The sequence below is a fragment of the Plecotus auritus genome (genome assembly GCF_963455305.1).
Source record: "Plecotus auritus genome assembly, chromosome: 2".
Lineage (NCBI taxonomy): Eukaryota > Metazoa > Chordata > Mammalia > Chiroptera > Vespertilionidae > Plecotus > Plecotus auritus.
Window position 1 is genome coordinate 186,115,895 of NC_137771.1, and position 19,958 is coordinate 186,135,852.

Genomic DNA, 19,958 nt, shown 5'->3' on the forward strand with positions numbered 1-19,958 from the left:
CCTGCAAGGCTATCATTTAAAATTGAAGGAGAGATAAAGAAAAAGCCAAAGGAGTTCATCACCACCCACCCAAGAAATGTTAAAGGAGCTTCTTTAAAAGGGGGCGGGGGGAGGAACATAAATATGAATAATAAAATGCCAATAACTATGTACCTATAAATAATCACTTTAAATATAAATGAATTAAGTGCTTCAATCAAAAGATAATAGGGTAGCTCTATGTATATTCTGTATGATAAAAGATATCCACTTTAGATTGAAAGTCACACACTAGAAGGAATCAACAGCAGATTAGATGAAGCAGGGGGTCTAATCAGCGATTTAGAAGACAAGGTAGCAGAAAACACCCAATCAGAGCAGAAAAAAAATTTTTTTAAATGAGGAAAATTTAAGGGACTTCTGCGATAACATGAAGTGTAATAACAGCATAATAGGGGTACCAGGAGGTAAAGAGAGGGAGTAGGGAATTGAGAACCTATTTGAAGAAATAATGGCTGGCTGGAACCTTCCCTAACCCAGTGAAGGAAAAACACAAGTGCAGGAAGTACAGAGAGTCCCCCCCAAAAATGAATTCAAAGAGGTCCACACCAAGACACATCATAATTAAAATGGCAAAGGTTAAAGACAAAGAGAGAATCTTAAAAGCAGCAAGAGAAAGACAGTTCTTACAAGGGAACCCCCTTAAAACTGCCAGCTAACTTCTCAACAGAAACCTTTCAGGCCAGTAGGGATTGACATGAAATATTCAAAGTGATGAAAAGTAAGCTAGAACCAAGACTACTCTACCCTGCAAGGCTATCATTTAAAATTGAAGGAGAGATAAAGAAAAAGCCAAAGGAGTTCATCACCACCCACCCAAGAAATGTTAAAGGAGCTTCTTTAAAAGGGGGCGGGGGGAGGAACATAAATATGAATAATAAAATGCCAATAACTATGTACCTATAAATAATCACTTTAAATATAAATGAATTAAGTGCTTCAATCAAAAGATAATAGGGTAGCTCTATGTATATTCTGTATGATAAAAGATATCCACTTTAGATTGAAAGTCACACACAGACAAAGTCACACACAGACAAAATAAAAGGTTGGGAAACAGATTTCATGCAAATAGAAATAAAAAAAAAAGTTGGGGTAACAATACTTATATCAGACAAAATAGACCTTAAAACAAAGGCTGAGATAAGAGACAAAAAAGAACATTACATAATGATAAAGGTGATAAAGGAATGAATCCAACAAGAGGATATAGTCTTTGTAAACAGTTATGCACCTAAATGTATAAAGCAAGTCTTGATGGACATAAAAGGAGAGATGGACAGTAATACAGTCAGTAGGGAACTTTAACACACCGTTGACATCAATGGATATATCTTCCAGACAGAAAATCAATAAGGAAACAGTGGCCTTAAATGACACATTCAACCAGATGAAATTAATATTTTAAGAGCATTTCACCCCAAAGCAGTAGAATATACATTCTTTATAAGTGCACATGGAAAATTTTTCAAGATAGACCACGTTATGCCACAAAACAAGTCTCAGTAAATTGAAGAAGATTGAAATCATATCAAGCATCTTCTCTGACTACAATAGTATGAAACTAGAAATCAATTGCAAGACAAAAAACCTTAAAAGCACACCAACATGTGGAGGCTAAATAACACGTTACTAAATAGTTAATGGGTTAACAATGAGACCAAGGAAGAATTCAAAAGATGCCTTGAGATAAATGAAAATGAAAACACAACAACACAAAATCTATGTTACACAGTGAGAGCAATCATAAGAGGAAATTCATGGCAATACTAGCCTACCTCATCAAACTAGAAAAATCTCAAAACAATCTAACCTTATGCCTAAAGGAACTGGAAAAATAACAACAAAGCTCAACGTGAGTAGAAGGAAGGGAAAAAGGAAATAATAAAGATCAGAGCAGAAATAAACAGAATAGAGTAAAAAAAAAAAAAAAGGCAATACAAAAGATCAATGAACCAAGAGCTGATTCTTTGAAAAGATGAACAAGACTGATAAACCTTTAACCAGACTCATCAAGAAAAAAGGAGAAAGGACCCAAATAAATAAAATCAGAAATAAAAGACCAGAAGTGACAACTGACACAGAGAAGTACAAAGAATTATAAGACTCCAAACAATTATATGCCTACATATTGAACAATGTGGAAGAAATGGATAAATCCCTAGAAATACAAAAATTTTTAAGATTGAATCAAGAAGAAAATCTGAACAGGTGAATACTACCAATGAAATCAAAGCAGTAATCAAAAAACTCTCAAACAAATCCTGGATCAGATGGAGTCACAGTTGAATTTTATCAAACATTCAAAAAAGACTTAACACCTATCCTTCTCAAATTATTCCAAACAATTCAAGAAGAGGGAAGGTTCCAAAGCTCATTTTATGAGGCCAGCATTATCTTGATTCCCAAACTAGATAAAGACATTACAAAAAAGAAAACTATAGGCCAATAATCCTAATGAACATAAATGCAGAAGTCCTTAACAAGATATTAGCAAACCAAATTCAGCAATACATAAAAAAGATCATACACAATGATCAAGTGGGATTTATTCCTGGGATGCAAGGTTGGTTTAGTGTCCGCAAATCAATTAACATGATACATCACATAAACAAAATAAAGGATAAAAATCATATTATGATATCAACAGATGCAGAATAGCATTTTATAAAATCAAGCACCCATCCTAGCTAATAAAAGAATAATATGTAAATTGACCATCACTCCAACACAAGATGGCTGCCCCTATGTGGTCAAAGATGGCTGCCCCCATGTGGACACAAGATGGCCACCACAAGATGGCCTGCAGGGGAGGGCAGCTGGGGGGGGGGCAGGCCTGCAGGGGAGGGCAGTTGTGGGTGATCAGGCCAGCAGGGGAGGGAAGTTGGGAGGGACCCAGGCCTGCAGGGGAGGGCAGTTAGGGGTGACTGGGCCAGCAGGGGAGGATAGTTGGGGGGGGACAAGTCCTGCAGGGGAGGGCAGTTGGGAGGGACCAGGCCTGCAGGGGAGGGCAGTTGGGGGGGACTAGGCCTGCAGGGGAGGATAGTTGGGGGAGACCAAGCCTGCAGGGGAGGGCAGTTGGGGGGGTCCAGGCCTGCAGGGGAGGGCAGTTGGGGGGAGCAGGCCAGCAGGGGAGGGCAGTTAGGGGTGACCAGGCCTGCAGGGGAGGGCAGTTGGGGGCGACCAGGCCAGCAGGGGAGGGCGGTTATGGACAATCGGGCCAGCAGGGGAGCAGCTAGGTGTAGATCAGGCTGGTAGGGGAATGGTTAGGGCAGGGGTGGGCAAACTTTTTGACTCGAGGGCCACAATGGGTTCTTAAACTGGACCGGAGGGCCAGAACAAAAGCATGGATGGAGTGTTTGTGTGAACTAATATAAATTCAAAGTAAAGGAGCAGAGGGGAGAGCAAGAGAACCCTCCACTCTTTCGGCTCCGCGGGCCGGATAGAACAGCGGAATGAGCCGGATCCAGCCCGCGGGCCGTAGTTTGCCCATGGCTGGGTTAGGGGGTGATCAGACTGGCAGGCAGAAGTGGTTAGGGGCAATCAGGCAGGCAGGCAGGCGAGCGGTTGGGAGCCAGCAGTCCTAGATTGTGAGAGGGATGTGTGACTGCCCGTTTTAATGGGCAGTTGGATTTCCCTCGAGGGGTCCCAGATTGGAGAGGGTGCAGGCTGGGCTGAGCTACACATCCCTCCCCACCCCCCATGCACGAATTTCATGCACCGGGCCTCTAGTTTATGATAATTCTCGAAAGTGGAAATAGCAGGAACATGCCTCAACATAAAGGCCATATATGACAAACCCACAGCTAACATCATACTCAATAGGCAAAAATTAAAAGAGTTTCCCTTAAGATCTGAAACAAGACAGAGATGTCTGCTTTCACCACTCTTATTCAACATAGTACTGGAAGTCCTAGTCATAGCAATCAGGCAAGAAGAAGAAGTAAAAAGCATCCAAATTGGAAAGGAAGATGTAAAACTGTCATTATTTGCAGATGCCATAATACTGTATATAGAGAACCCTCAAGAGTCCACAAAAAAAACTATTAGAACTGATAAATGATTCAGTAAAGTAGTAGGATATAAAATAAATGTTCAGAAGTTGGTTGCATTTTTATACATCAATAAATGAACTCTCAAAAAGAGAAATTAAGAAAACAATTCTATTTACAATTCCATTAAAAAATACCTAGGAGTAAATTCAACCAAGGAGGTAAAAGACCTTTACTTGAAAAATTGTAAGAAATCAAAGAAGATACAAATAAATGGAAGCATATACCCTGCTCATTAACATTGTTAAAATGTCCGTACTTCCCAAAGGAATCTATTGATTCAATACAATCTCTATCAAAAATACCAATGGTATATTTTACAGAACTAGAATAAATAATCCAAATATTTATAAGGAACCCCAAAGGACCCTCAAATAGCCACAGCAATCTTGAGAAAGAAGAACAAAGTTGGAGGTATCACACTATTTGATACCAAACTATACTACAAGGCTAGAGTAATCAAAATAGCATGATTCAGTCATAAAAACTGACAGTAAATCAATAGAACAGAATAGAGAGCTCAGAAAAACCCTCACCTATATGGTCAGTTAATCTATGACAAAGGAAGTAAGAACCTACAGTGGGGGTAAAAATAGTCTATTCAATAAATAGTGTTGGGAAAATTGGACAGATGCATGGAGAAAAATGAAACTAGACCTCTTTCTCACACCATATGCAAGAATAAACTCAAAATGGATTAAAGAATTAAATATTAGATCCCAAACCACAAAATTCCCAGAAGAAAACATTGGCAGTGAACTCTGACATTTCTCTTAGCAATATTCTTTCTGATATATCTCCTTGGGCAAGGGAAACAAAAGAAAAAGTAAACAAATGTGTGGGAATCCTTTTCACGTCCCGCGTGGTTCTGGAGAAGGCCGCACACAAATGAAAAGAGACTAGAAAAGCATTAATTTGGGAATATTGGGGGCCAGGAGGGAGTCCACCTCTAGGGGGAGGACTACCACCCGCTCTGGCTTTGCTATCCCTTTTATTAAGGTTATGGGATACACCCATATCCTTTAGGCAGGAAATTCCAATAATAGCCAATCAGCAAAAATTTACATAAGAGTAACAGGTGGAGGCTGCTTCAACTACCAATATCTAAACTAAACAATGAGTGATTAGCTCCGACCTTTCAGAGCAATTAAGGTTGACTAGCCTTCCGGATTCCCTTTCCACATCTCTCTATTAGTGGGACAGTGATCGGTTTCCGGCACAAATGGGACTTTATCAAACTAAAAAGTTTTTGCACAGCAAAGGAAACTATCAATAATATGAAAAGACAGCCCACTGAATGAGAGAAGATGTTCCCAAATGATATACTGGCTAAGGGATTAATACCCAAAATTTATAAAGAATTCATACAACTCAACATCAGAAAAGCAAACAATCCAATTAAAAAATGGGCAGAGGACCTGAATAGACACTACTTCAGAGAGGACATACAGATGTTTATTAGACATATAAAAGATGCTCAATGTCATAAATCATCAGAGAACGTAAATTGAAAACAATGAATGTTACATCTGTCAGAATGGCTGTCATCAGTAAATCCACAAACAAGTGTTGGGGAGGATGTTGAGAAGAGGAAATGTCCTCGTACAATGTTTGAATGCAAGTCATTGCAGCCCCTATGGAAAACTGTGGAGGTTCCTAAAAAAGTTAAAAATAGAACTAAGTTATGACCCAGCAACTCCATTTCTGGTATATATCCAAAGAAACCCAAAATAGTCATTCGAAAAGATATATGCACCTCTGTGTTCATTGCAGCATTATTTACAATAGCCAAGATGTGGAAGCAACCCAACTGTCCATGAGTAGACAAGTGGGTGAAGAAGAAGTGGTTAGATATATACAATGGAGTATTACTGGGCCATAAAAAAGAAGGAAATATTACCATTTGCAACAACATGGATGAATCTAGAGGGTATTATGCTATGTCAAATAAGTCCTACAGAGAAAGACAAATGTCACTTATATGGTGAATCTAAAGAAAAAATAAAATAGAAACAGACTCAATAGATGCATTGAACAAACTTATGGTTGCCAGGTGGCGGGGGGCGGGGGAAGAGGGGTTGGAGGGCTTGGTGAAAAAGGTAAAGGGATTGAGAGGTATGAATAAATTGGTAGTTACAAAATAGTCATGGGTATGTAAAGTGCAGCATAGGGAATATAGTCAATAATATTGCAATTAACTGTGTATGGTGCCAGGTGGGTACTTGAATTATCAGGGAATCACTTTGTAATAAATTATATAATTGTCTAACCATTATGCTGTACACCTGAAACTAATCTATATAATAAAAGCGACCATTTCGGCAGAATGACCAGAACAACCGGTTACTATGATGTGCACTCACCACCAGGGGGCAGACACTCAATGCAGGAGCTGCCCCCTGTTGGTCAGTGCGCTCCCACAGGAGGAGTGCCACTCAGCCAGAAGCTGGGCTCATGGCTGGCGAGCGCAGCTGCCATGGTGTTGGGAGCCTCTCCCACCTCTGCGGCAGCAGGTGCAGTGGACTGTGATGAGTGCCAGCGGTGCCTGGCCCCGATTCGGGCTCTTCCCTGGTCACCTGCTGCTTGACGCACTGCTACATCCCCAGAGGGGTCCCGGACTGTGAGAAGGATTTCTGATTGCCAGCTTAGGCCCAATCCCGGCGCCATTCTCTGTAGAAGGCAGTCAGTCTGAACAACTCAGTGACTCAGGGAAGTGCAGGGAACTCAGGGTGAGCCTGCCTCTGTGCTTGACTCACCCACTCGATGGTGTTCACAGGACAGACCATGGTGGCCCAGCCTGTGCACATGCAGCAGCTGCTGAAGCTCATGCAGCAGCAGAAGGCCATCCAGCTGCAAGCTGGCAGTCGGACATTCCCCGAGGGGTCCTAGACTGCGAGAGGGCACAGGCTGGGCTGAGGGACCTGCCCCCTGCCCCCCAGTGCATGAATTTTGTACACCGGGCCTCTAGTGTAAAATAATGTTGAATGTCAACTGTAATTGAAAAACAAAAATTTAAAAAGATTATTATTAACTATGATTTTTAAAGATATTTTGATCTTTGGCATAACAAAGCATCTTTTTATTTTAAGTTGAAAAATCTGAGTAATTTAATAGTTTGTGTTAATAAGGATATCTTGAATTACAATGACAAAAAATGCAATGTCTAATATTAGTTAAAATGGTTATTTTAGGCTCTGCTTTGCGGATTTTACCAACATAAATATTTATCAGCTTGTTAATATCATAAAATATTTATTTTGCCTTTTTATTCCTTGCTCCCTGGTAATATTTTTTGTATGATTTTTATGGTGTTTTAGGCTGCAACATTACCAAGGTCCTCATTGCCAACAGAGGAGAAATCGCCTGCAGGGTGATGCGAACAGCTAAAAAAATGGGTATACAGTCCGTGGCTGTTTATAGTGAGGCTGACAGGAACTCCATGCATGTGGACATGGTATGTTGCTAAAAACAGGAGATCATATTTGTTTAGTGTGTCAGTATTTTAGTTCTTTATTTTGACAGTTTATATTTGCTAGTGTTTATAGTGTTGCAGTAGATAAGTTCAGCTGCTCACCAATAATTCCTTTTGGGGACATTTTCCAAATAGGACACCAGTGGAAAATGTGATGTAAACAGTGTACTCTGTGATGTAGTTGATTTACACGCCAGGTCCTGTCAATAAGGATTGGTTAAAGCAGTTCACAGAATGTGGCTGATGCACAGACCACACTTTGAAGGGCTCATATCCACATCCCTGATGTGCAAGGAAAAGGATCAAGATTCTAGTTTTAGCAACTACCACTTACTGGCCAAGGGTCTTAGACAAGTCACTCGGTGTTTCAGAGACTTGGCTTAACTGGAAAATTATAACGACAAGGACCTTCCTCCCCCAGGGTTTGTACGTGTTAGCAATTATAACTAGCTATTATCCCTTAGACAGAACCCAGGCATGGATAAATTCAGCTGTTGTCCTTCGTCATGTCCACAGCAGATCCCCAAGCACTGACAGATCCACAGTGATGCGTTTCATTGGCCTTCCAGCTTTGCGTAGTAGGCCCATGCAGCTTTCTAGCCACTTTTCTGTCCATATTGTGAATGCCTGTGGCTGTCTCTCCTAAGCCACTTTCATTTTACTTTAGTGTGTGACATATGTTATACATAAAAATCAAGTTTTGGCATTCTCCTAATGCAAAAGATTTCAGATTGGATTATTATTTTTTTAATATGTTTTTATTGATTTCAGAGAAAGGAAGGGAAAGGGAGAGAGAAATAGAAACATCAATGATGAGAGAGAATCACTGATTGGCTGCCTCCTGCACGCCCCCGACTGGGGATTGACGCCACAACCTGGGCATGTGCCCTGACCAGGAATCGAACCATGACCTCCTGGTTCATAGGTCAATGCTCAACCACTGAGCCACACCGTCTGGGCCACAGTGGCTTATTTTTATAGCATAGATATGAGCTGGTACTTTTGTACTGTTCTTGGGGAGCCGCATTTCTATATTTCTATTTCTATTTCTACCTCTGTTTCTATGTTCCTGAAGCAGTCCTATATAGAGTACTAGGTCTGTGGATTTCTAAACATATACCATTTGTTAAACAGGCAGATGAAGCGCATTTCATTGGTCCTGCTCCCTCTCAGCAGAGCTACCTATCTATGGAGAAAATCATGCAAGTGGCCAAGATCTCTGCTGCACAGGTAAGGGTGATGAAGAAATACACAACACAAAAGTAAACGTGTTGCCCAGTTTTCACAAAATTACTTGTTATTTAGAGAATACATTTTCTATTTTTATCCATTCCCAGTTTCTGTCTTTCCTGTTTAAAGCATTAATATGGAATGAACAATCCAAACAGGCTTACAATTTTGTGAACCACCAGGTGAATTGGCAGCTAAATATATGCCTGATGGGTAGGGAAATTGCCCACTGGTGGTAGTAGTATTGCTAGTTTTTCTTTTTTAATCCATTCAGATGCCCAAGAATACTGTGGTTTGGATATAGTAAGCTATTCTTCTTAAGAGAAATTAAACTTTTTGAGGTCATTCACAGAATGTGTGATTGAACTTGATACTCACAGGTAGATAGCTGCTTTTCTTTTTAGTTTGAAGGGAGGGTATTTATCTAGCTCATCAGAGTTCGATCAGTTTCATATCTGTTCAAAAGAAGGGAAGCTAGCAACACTTTGAAAATGAAATTAAGAAAACAGTTATAGTCATAAATGGTATCATCAAAATCAAATAGTAACCAAGTTAGCAAAAGTAGTTCAAGACCAGTGTATTGAAAACTAAAACATTGCTGTGAAATTAAATGAGTCCTAAATAAATAGGTAGATAAATTATTGGAAGGCTCAATATTGTTAAGATGGCAATTCTTTCCAAATTGACTGATAGATTTAATTCACTCTGTATCAAAATCCCAACAGGCTATTTTATAGAAATTGACAAGCCTAGTCCTCAAATAGCTAAATGCCTAGTATATAGTTAAAACAAGTTTGAAAAGACTAATAAATGTGTAGGGCATTTAAACGAGGCATGCGGCCTGCCAGCCACGAGTTTGACATGCTTGGTGGACCCTCTATTTCAAAACTCATTATAAAGCTACAGTAACCAATAGTGTGTTAACAGAAGGATAAATATACAGGTTAGTGTAACAGAACAGAAAGTTGCACATTTATGGTTAATTAATTTTTGAATAAAGTAAAGTAATGTAATAGGGAAAGGGTAGTTTTTTCAACAAATGGTGCTGGAACAATTGGCTATCTATATATAAAAAGATGAACCTAAAGTCTAGTTCCTACACTTTTATACTTTTCATAAAAAACAAAAATAACTTGAAATGTAGCATATATCTAAATGAAAGACCTACAACTATAAAATTTCTGGAAGAAAACATAAAAGAAAATCTTTAAGAGGGTTAGGCAATAATTTCTTCGATATAATATCATAAGCAAGATTCATAAAAGAAAAAATTGATAAAATAGACTTCACCAAAATTTAAAACTTTTGCTCTTCAAAAGAAACCATTTAGAACTTAAAAGACCAGCCATGGACTGGGAGAAAATATGTGCATAACATATATTTGATAAAGAGTGGTATCCAGAATTTTTAAGGAACACTTTACAACTCAAACAACCCAATTGAAGAAAATGGGCAAAAGATTTAAATAGACACATCACCAAAGAAGATACACAAATGGCCAATAAGCCCAATAAAAGATACTCAGTATCATTAGTCATTAGGAAAATTGACGTTAAAACCACAGTTATATACCATTTCACATTCATTAGGATGTTATAAATGTAAAAGACAGATAATAAGTGTTGGAAGGAATTTGGAGAAACTTGGAACCATCAGATATTGCTGGTAGAAATGCAAAATAGGACAGCTTTTTTAGAAAACTTAAAAGGTTAAATATATATTTACCATATTTTGACCCAACAGTTGCCCTCCCGAGCATTTACTCAAGAGAAATGAAAAATAGGTTTATATGAATGTTCATAACAGCATTATTTATAACTAGTGGCCCGGTGCACAAAATTCATGCACTGGGGGGGGTGGGGGTGGGGAGGTTCCTCAGCCCGGCCTGCACCCTCTCCAATCTGGGACCCCTTGGGTCCTAAACTGGCAGTCGGACATCCCTCTCGCAATCCGGGACTGCTGGCTCCTAACCGCTCACCTGCCTGCCAGCCTGCTCGCCCCAACTGCCCCCCCCCCGCCAGCCTGCTCGCCCCCAACTGCCCCCCTGCCAGCCTGCTCGCCTCCAACTGGCCCCCCCTGCTGGCCTGCTCACCCACAACTGCCCCCCCCCCGCCAGTCTGATCATCCCCAACTGCCCTCCCCTCCTGGCCTACTTGCCCCTAACCACCTCTGCCTCGGCCCTGCCACCATGGCTTTGTCTAGAAGGACGTCCAGAAGGTCTCCCGGCCTAATTATCATATTGCCCTTTTATTAGTATAGATGGCCCCAAACTGGAAAAAAATCCAAATGAAATCATGAACTACATGTAGAATATAGTGGAAACAATTCTATAAAAAGAAATAAACTACTGATGCAGATAATAACAAGGATGAACCTCAAAAAATTACGCTAAGTGCCCTGGCCAGTTTGACTCAGTGGCTAGAGCGTTGGTCTGCGGACTGAAGGGTCCTGGGTTCGATTCCAGTCAAGGGCACATGCCCAAGTTGCAGGCTCGATCCTCAATAGGGGGTGTGCAGGAGGCAGCCAATCAATGATTCTCTCTTATCATTGATGTTTCTATCTCTCTCTCCCTCTCTTTTCCTCTCTGAAATCAATAAAAAATATATATTTAAAATGTTTCTCCCCCAAAATTACGCTAAGTTAAAGACGTCAGACACATAAGACTATGTGTACTGTATGATTACATTTCTAGGAAATTTCTAAAAAAGGTGAAACTACAGAGACAGGTCAGTAAGTTGCTTGGTTCTAGAAGTAAGAATTAATTAATTATGCACATGGGCACACAGGAACTTTTTTGAGTGATAGAGGTGTTCTAAAACTGGATTGCAGTAATAGTTGCACAATTGTGTAAATTTACTAAATTCATGAAACTATAAATGGGTGAATGTTATATATGTAAATCATACCTAAAAAAAAAAAAAAAAAAGCTGTTAGCAAACCAGGGAGGACTGAGTATAGATCTTTTTCAGTTTGCCTAGCATAAATAACATTTGATCATTTCATAGAAAATGTCTAAAATTGAGCATTAGTTTGAAAGAAACAAAATTCCAAACTGACATCAAAATGTGACTTTTCGCATTTTATTCAGTATTTAGCATTTTGTTGTTTGCCATCAGTAAGATATGGTTTTTTCTATTCACATGAGTTTCCCAGACATTGGAAGCTAACTGCTTTAATTTTGAAATGTCCTTTAAATGTAACTATTTTGAAATAGGGTTGGCAGAGCTTTCTTTTTATATTCAACTAGAGGCCGAGTGCATGAAATTCGTGCACTGGGGGGGGGGGGTTCCCTCAGCCCACCCTGTGCCCTCTTGCAGTCTGGGACCCCTCACTCCTTACTGCCCCCCTGCTCACTGCTCCTTACCTCTCAGCTCACTGCTCCTTAGCGCCTCCCCGGAGGCGGGAGAGGCTTCCACCACCGCCACTGTGCTCGCCAGCTGTGAGCCCGGCTTCTGGCTGAGCAGTGCCCCACCCCACCCCACCCCACCCCCCGTGGAAGTGCACTGACCACCAGGGGACAGCTCCTGTGTTGAGCGTCTGCCCCCTGGTGGTCAGTGCACGTCATAGCAACCAGTTGTTCCACCCATCATTCCACAGTTCGGTTGGTTTGCATATTAGGCTTTTATTATATAGGCTTGGTTATAATTATTATTTTAGAAGAGCAGATGTCCTGAGGGCTACTGAAGTGGGAGATCGAGTTGCTTCCTCCCTCACTAAATTATCTGAGCTGCAGCTGTTTGCTCTCCTGTGTCTTCCCTCTTTACTGCTGGCATGTTTGCCCTAAGAAAACACACCGTTCTTGGGTCACCCATTGTCCTCTTTTGTAAGTGAGAAAGCCAGATACATAAATTTGTTAAAACTCTGAGGAACTTGCAAATAACTAGGCAAAAGTCTGAGGTGGTCTGCTTTCACTAAAGTATACACTGAGTGGCCAGGTTATTATGATCTCTGAACGCATAATAATCTGGCCACTCAGTATATATCCTATAAAAGGCTAATATGCAAATTGTCCCCTCGACCAGGAGTTCGGCCAGCAGGCAGGCCAGCCAACCTCCCATGTCCCCTCCCCCTGGCCAGGCTGGCCAGACCCCACCCATGCACGAATTCATGTACCGGGCCTCTAATATATATATATAAATACACACACACACACACACACACACACACACACACACACACTGAGTGGCCAGATTATTATGCATTCAGAGATCATAATAATCTGGCCACTCAGTGTATACAGGCTCTAGCATATGATTTTTTGTTTGCTTCTTAGTTTTCTTTTTAGAAAGGTGACATGGGCACATAGTAACCTGAAGATGGATGGGGTGTGATTGTGCTAGTGTGCTCTTCTCAGCTTGTGGGTTCCACAGTTTCAGTTCTGGGCCAGCCCTGTACGAAGGCAGAGTCAAGAAATCCCCATTACCTTTACTCCTACGTATACTCCTTGACATTCTACCCTAAAAGCAGTATTATTATAAATTAAAATACAGATTCCTCTGATCCATCCATTCCACTTGTAGATTGATACTTATAAGAATTTAAAGCAAGGACTCAAAGAGATACGGGTACATCAATGTGTACTAGTATAGCAGCATTATTCATAATAACCAGAAGGTGGAAACAATCCACATCCATCAACAGGTGAGTGGTAAACAAAATGTCGAATATATACATACAGAGGAATATTATTCAGCCTTGAAAAAGGAATGAAATTCTGATACATGCTACTACATGGATGAACCTGGGAAACATTCTGCTCCGTGAAATAAGCCAGACACAAAAGGGTATGTTTGTACAATTCCACTTATACCAGGTTCCTAGAATAAACCAATTCATAGAGACAGAAAGTAACATTTGTAAGACAGAAAGTTACCAGGGAGTGGGGGGTTAGTGTCTAATGGTACAGAGTTTCTGTTTGGGGTGATGAAAGCTTCTGGAGATGGTAGGTGGTAATGGGTGCCCAGAATTGTGCACTTAAACGTGGTTAAAATAGAGGTTTATCTTGTGTATATATTACCACAATAAAAAGAAATACAGATTCTTCTGGCTCAGGTAAGGCTTCAGAACCTGAGTGTGAATGTTTCAGATGTCTGTTTGGAAACAGGCTTTGATAGCGTAGTGTAGGTACCACCAGCATACAGAGAGGCCTCCCCACAGGAAAAGGATGCCGCCTGCATCCCAGTTTGCCAGTGGAGTGCTAGTAAATTTGTCTTTTCATTTCTCGCTTCTAGGCTATCCATCCTGGGTATGGTTTTCTTTCAGAAAACATGGAATTTGCCGAACTATGTAAGCAAGAAGGAATTATTTTTATAGGTCCTCCCTCGTCTGCAATTAGGGACATGGGTATAAAGAGGTATGAGTTTATGTTTTTTAAATAAGGTCAATTGAAATGATTTATTTTACCTATAATAGACATGCCAATAATACACTTTTGTTGTAATAGGCATAAGTTGTTTATCTGCCACTCCAGGGAGTTACAGAAAATATTCAGCTAATTAGTATTTCTATTCAACATGCTAATTCTTTTGGGGGAATAAAAACAAGGTAGGATGAGCTACCACATGAAAAATTGGATTGAGGGAAATCAACAGATATTTTAATATTTGTATTAATATTTGTTATCCTAGATGTAGTTCTTTCTTTATCTATGGGGTGTTTTCTTTGAAAAGTTCCATTATAATACAGATGATGTATTATAGAATTATACTCCTGAAACCTATAAAATTTTATTAACTAATATCACCCCCAATAATTTTAATAAAAAAGAAAAAATTAAACATAAAATAAAAAGTTCCATTATATTTTGTAGACTGGGCTGTATTTGTTTCTCTTGTATGAAATTTCATGGAATTTGGGTATCTCGGGTTTTTTATTGTAAAGTACATCCAAATCCATAATGGCTGCTGCTGGAGTGCCTGTTGTGGAAGGTTATCACGGTGAGGACCAGACAGACCAGTGCCTGAGAGAGCATGCTGGGAGGATCGGCTACCCCGTCATGATCAAAGCCGTCCGTGGTGGAGGAGGAAAAGTAAGACTGTGTGCGCTCATATTTTCCATTTCTGCCTACTCTCCTTTGTTTTATTTATGTTGTAGTCAAATCTACCTTTCATCTTAGGGTATGAGGATCGCTAGATCAGAAAAAGAATTTCAAGAACAGTTGGAATCAGCCCGGAGGGAAGCAAAGAAGTCTTTCAACGATGATGCTATGCTGATTGAGAAGTTTGTGGACACTCCAAGGTGGGGTTAGCTTTTTTTTCTGACTCAGATTTTTTAAATTATAAAAAATGCACACACATTATATAAAATACAAAGTTCTAGTAAGACATAAGTACATAAATTCCCCAATCCCACCCCTGAGGTACCCACTATAATGGTATGGTATGCATACTTCCAGGCATTTTCTATGTGAATAGATACATTTATACATATACAAACAGAATACAACATACATACAGAAGAACAGTGAATCAAATCTTATATAATATTGCATGTTAATATTATATCAGACATCTTTCCATGTCAGATCTTTCCATAGATCTCATTCTTTTTGTTGACCTTAATATTGGTTCCATGATATTGATATGCCATTAATTCATTCAATCCATTACTTTTTGATGTTATTTAGGGTCTTTTTAAAATAAAAAAATTCTTGTAAGAAATTAAGGTATATTGCCCTGGGTGGTTTTGCTCAGTGGTTAGAGTGTCAGCCCGTAGACCCAAGGGTCCGGGTTTGATTCTCGGTCAAGGGCATGTACCTAGGTTGCAGGCCAGATCCTGGCCCGAGTCAGGGCACATGCAAGAGGCAACCGATTGATGTCTCTCTCACATCGATGTTTCTCTCTCCCCCTCCTCCCTCCCTTCCACTCTCTCTAAAAATCAATGGGGGGAAAATATCCTTGGGTGAGGATTAACCAATGTGTTTCAAGAGCACACTAGCACAATCACACCTCATCTATCTTCAGGTTACTATGTGCCCATGTCACTTTCTAAAAACAAAAACAAAAAAGAAATTAAGCTATATTTTACAGAACTCTGTAAGCATCAGTTGAGATGCTCAGAAAATGGAAATAGTTACCCAACTAAATTATAATTGTAAGTGATGTGTTACCAACAGCTCACACTTTTATTGCACTCACCATATGCTGGGTCCTAAATATTTTACATATACTAACTAATCTTGCTGTCCAAATTCTAATCTAGTTCTTGCAAGAACCCCTTTAGAGGGTAGTATACCCATTTTGCAGGTGAGGATACTGAGCAACAGAATAGTCACATCAGATAACTTGCCTGAGGTCTCCTAGCTAAGAAGTAGTGGAGCTTGGATTTCAGCCCAGGCAGTTTGACTCTGAAATTCACACTCTGAGCCACTGCACTAAACTGCTTCTCCAGGTACCACAATAACAAATGCCATGTAAATACCTAATTTTTATTTTTATTTTCTGGAGTTTTCTTTTTGTGCCTATTGCTTAAAATAAGGTACTGATTGTAAAAGCTTCCTGCTTCATAGACTTTTTGGTAATTTAATAGATACAGATGTAGATATAGTTATCCTGTATGTCCAGTGACCTGATAAAGAATAACGCCTTTGGGGACCCTGACCAGAGAGGGATTTACCTTGAAGTTAATGAGCTGAAGCTTCCCTTGCATGAACCTCTTCCAAGTTCCATTACCTATTGTGTCTTCTTTTTAAAGAGGGCCCCCAAATAGTTTTTGTTTCAGATCATACAAGCTTAGAACTGTCCCTGAACATGGCACAGTAAATTAAATTCATTTAGAGTTTGTTTTAAAAAAAAAAGTCAACTTTAAAGTCAGCCAGTTGATTAGGAGCGCATAACATATGCCGCCTGCTAGTGGGAAGCCAGGAAAAGACAGAGAGATTCTAAGATAAACCAGGGCTCCCTCCCACAGTATCTTTCCAAAAGAATAGACCGATTCTCCAAGTGGCATACTCTTTTTTTTTTTTAACAATATATATATATATATATATATATATATATATATATATTATTGATATTTCACAGAGAGGAAGGGAGAGGGATAGAGAGCCAGAAACATCGATGAGAGAGAAACATCGATCAGCTGCCTCCTGCACACCTCCCACTGGGGATGTGCCTGCAACCAAGGTACATGCCCCTGACCGGAATCGAACCCGGGACCTTTCAGTCCGCAGGCCGACGCTCTATCCACTGAGCCAAACCGGTTTCGGCCCAAGTGGCATACTCTTGAGTTAGATTGTTGTGAACACATCGGCTAGCTATTTCGGTGACTATAACTCTAAGCTCCAACAGTTTTTGAAGCTGTAAATTCTTTCCTTGTGAAACGTTAGCTACATATTACTTCACATTGTAATTTATTCCTCCAATAGCTGGGAAACTCCTGGGAATCAAGGACCTGCTAGTCTATTTCTTTTTCATTTCCCCCTATATATTACTACCTGGCATATTACTTTCTTTATGATAGGCATCAATAATAGTTTTTTTAATATAGAAGTAATGTGAATACATTACAGATTTTTTGGAAAATACAGGAGTTGGAAAACAAAGTCACTCATAATCTCATTCTCTAAGTGTATTAATATTTCTATATATTTCTGTGCCGTATTTTCTAGTAATATTTTAATATCATGATAATTGTACTGAATACACTATGTTATATCCTGCTAAATAGTTACCTGTTGAATTAATGGAGGGTGAGAAAATTGTCAAGATGGTGCTGGTAACTGAGAAAAGTACATACAAAATGTTTTCTAGATCTGATCAGTTATTGTGTCTATCTGAAAGGCTGGGACAGAAAATAGTCTTCAAAGTGTACTATTTGGAGGGAATAAAAGAAACCGGATTCCGTCTTCACTTCAGAGTCAATAAATAATCTATGTGAATTTAAAATGTAACTAGGAAAATAAAAACTTTAGAACTTTTAGAAAATATCAAGGCATTTCTAATAGAATCCAGCTGTATCCACCTACCAGTATCTAGCCAGACCCCCAGTGGCTGATTGGAGCGGCTAGGATTGGTTCTGAGATAGTGCTCCGGATCCTCTAAGTTAGGTCAAGCAGCAGAAAAGATCAGTCAGCAAAAGGAAAATGGCACAAGTGACTTGATGATTACAGAATCAAAACAGAAAACAGATCCTCCGTGATCTTCCTTTGTACGTAGCCAAAGGAAAACTGTGTCAAAGTTTTGAGACCTCAGAATAAAAACTGTGTTGTGTTCTGCTCTTGGTGTGGCCCCAGCATGTTCCTTTCTAAACCTGGAGCCCCTGCTACAGTGCCGTCCTCTCTGAAGCAGCTGAAAGATAAGGGAGGGTCCGTAGAAAGTAGAATTTTATAATTGTAATTTGAAAATCAGGTTGTTCAGCTCCAGCATGGAAAGAGCTTGGAAGTTGTTACACCTGAAGAGCAAGTAAAAAAGCTGGACAGAATGAAAGTCAGTGACTTAGACCCATACGAGAACCGAGGGCACAGGGAAGCCACCACCCCAAAGTCTGGGCAGGCACGTGAACACAGCGAAGCACAGCCAGCATCCTCCTGCCAGGAGCAGGAGCCGCTGGAGCCATAAGCTTACAGGAACACTGAAATGGGAATTTTGACAAATTACTGGAGATTCATTGTGGACTAGCTTGATAGTGAGAAAATCCTTAAGCCCCCCAGTGTTAGGGGGGCCTTCCAACTTTTCATTAGTTTTATTGCCAGGAATCCCACCAAGTTCTCACAGTGAAAATCCAAGCAATTTCTTAAAATTTGGGGTTGGGGGGTAGAAAAGTAACCCTCTGAAATAGGCCCAGAGCAGTCTATTCTCAGGAACAAAGGCAAACACTCCCAGGGAAGCTTTGCCAGAACCTTTTCTGCCCTGGGGGAAGGGCAGCTAGCCAGGTCTAACCTCTAACCTGCCCGTTGTACCTAAGCGTGAACAGGATTAGGAAAACACTTATGAGACACAGAGTCAGGTCAGCTAAACCACTGAGATTTAATCATAAGATCATAGAGCGTTTTCCCGGCCCTGCACCCTACCATGTCACCGAGCTCCTGTACAGTAACAGTGGATTCCAACTGAAACAAGTGCAGGACACAGACTCTGTCCAGAAAGCAGTTCTTGTTGAAGCCCAAAGACAACAGGAGAAACAAAAGGAAACCAAGGATGTTGGAGGAAAGTGAAGCCTCTGGCACCGCCTGCTGCTGCAGACATGAAACACAACATGCCTCCAAACCCGATTAACATTAAACATTCAAGGCTTGTTTACCTCAGTTCCTGGTATGGGACACATCACATCTGGTTTCCTCCATCCCTCCCTCCCTGCCTCCTTCCCTCCCTCCCTTCCTTTCTTTTTTTGTCTATTTATTTTAATTGATTTTAAAGAGAGGAGGGGGGAGAGAGAGAGAAACATCGATGTGAGAGAGAAACATTGATTGGTTGCCTCCCACACGCATCCCGACCAGGGATGGAACTACACCCTGGATATGTGTCCTGACCGGGAATCAAACACACCACCTTTTGGTGTGTATTATACAATGCTTCCACCAATTGAGCCACACCAGCCAGGGCCATCACATCTGGATTTAAAAAAAAAAATTTCCAAGCCTTAAAGGTTAAAAAAAATTTTTTAAAGCACAATTTGAAGTGACAAGGCAAGTATCAGAACTAGACTGAGATGTGACACAGATCTTTGGATTATCTATGGAATTTAAAGTAAGTGGTTAATATGTAAATGCTCTAATGGAGCAAGTAAAAAAAAAACATGCAAGAACAGAGGGTAATGTAAACAAAGAGATGGAAATTTAAGAAAAAAAATCAAATGAAAATGCTAGAAATAAAAAACATCATAACAAAGGAAGAATGCGTTTGATGGACTAATCAGTAAATTAGACACAGCTGGAGAAAGAATCAGTGACCTTGAACATATGTCAATGGAAACTTCCCAAACAAATACAAAGAGAAGAGAGAATGAAAACAAACAAATACAATATAACTGAACTATCTAAGAACTGCAGGACAATTTTTAAAGGTGTACCAGGTAACATGTGCTTATTTGAATACAAGAAGAAAGAAAGGAATGGGAGAACTATTTCAAAGTAATAACGGCCAAAATGTTCCCAAAATTAATGACAGACACCACACTACAGAACCAGGGAGCTCAGAGGACTGAGCTCAGAGGACATCAAAGAGGAT

The 19,958-nt window shown here is 40.1% G+C and overlaps 1 protein-coding gene across 2 annotated transcripts in view; it reads left to right on the top strand.

Moving 5' to 3' along the window:
- The window catches only part of MCCC1 (methylcrotonyl-CoA carboxylase subunit 1), a 67,615-nt gene that overhangs the window by 13,258 nt on the left and 34,399 nt on the right, over positions 1–19,958 (top strand). For both annotated transcript variants that reach the window (XM_080654022.1, XM_080654023.1), the window contains 5 exons: positions 7,409–7,545; positions 8,698–8,793; positions 14,025–14,146; positions 14,674–14,821; positions 14,909–15,030. In XM_080654022.1, the coding sequence (XP_080510148.1) occupies positions 7,409–7,545; positions 8,698–8,793; positions 14,025–14,146; positions 14,674–14,821; positions 14,909–15,030 (625 nt within the window). The remainder of the gene's footprint in view (positions 1–7,408; positions 7,546–8,697; positions 8,794–14,024; positions 14,147–14,673; positions 14,822–14,908; positions 15,031–19,958) is intronic.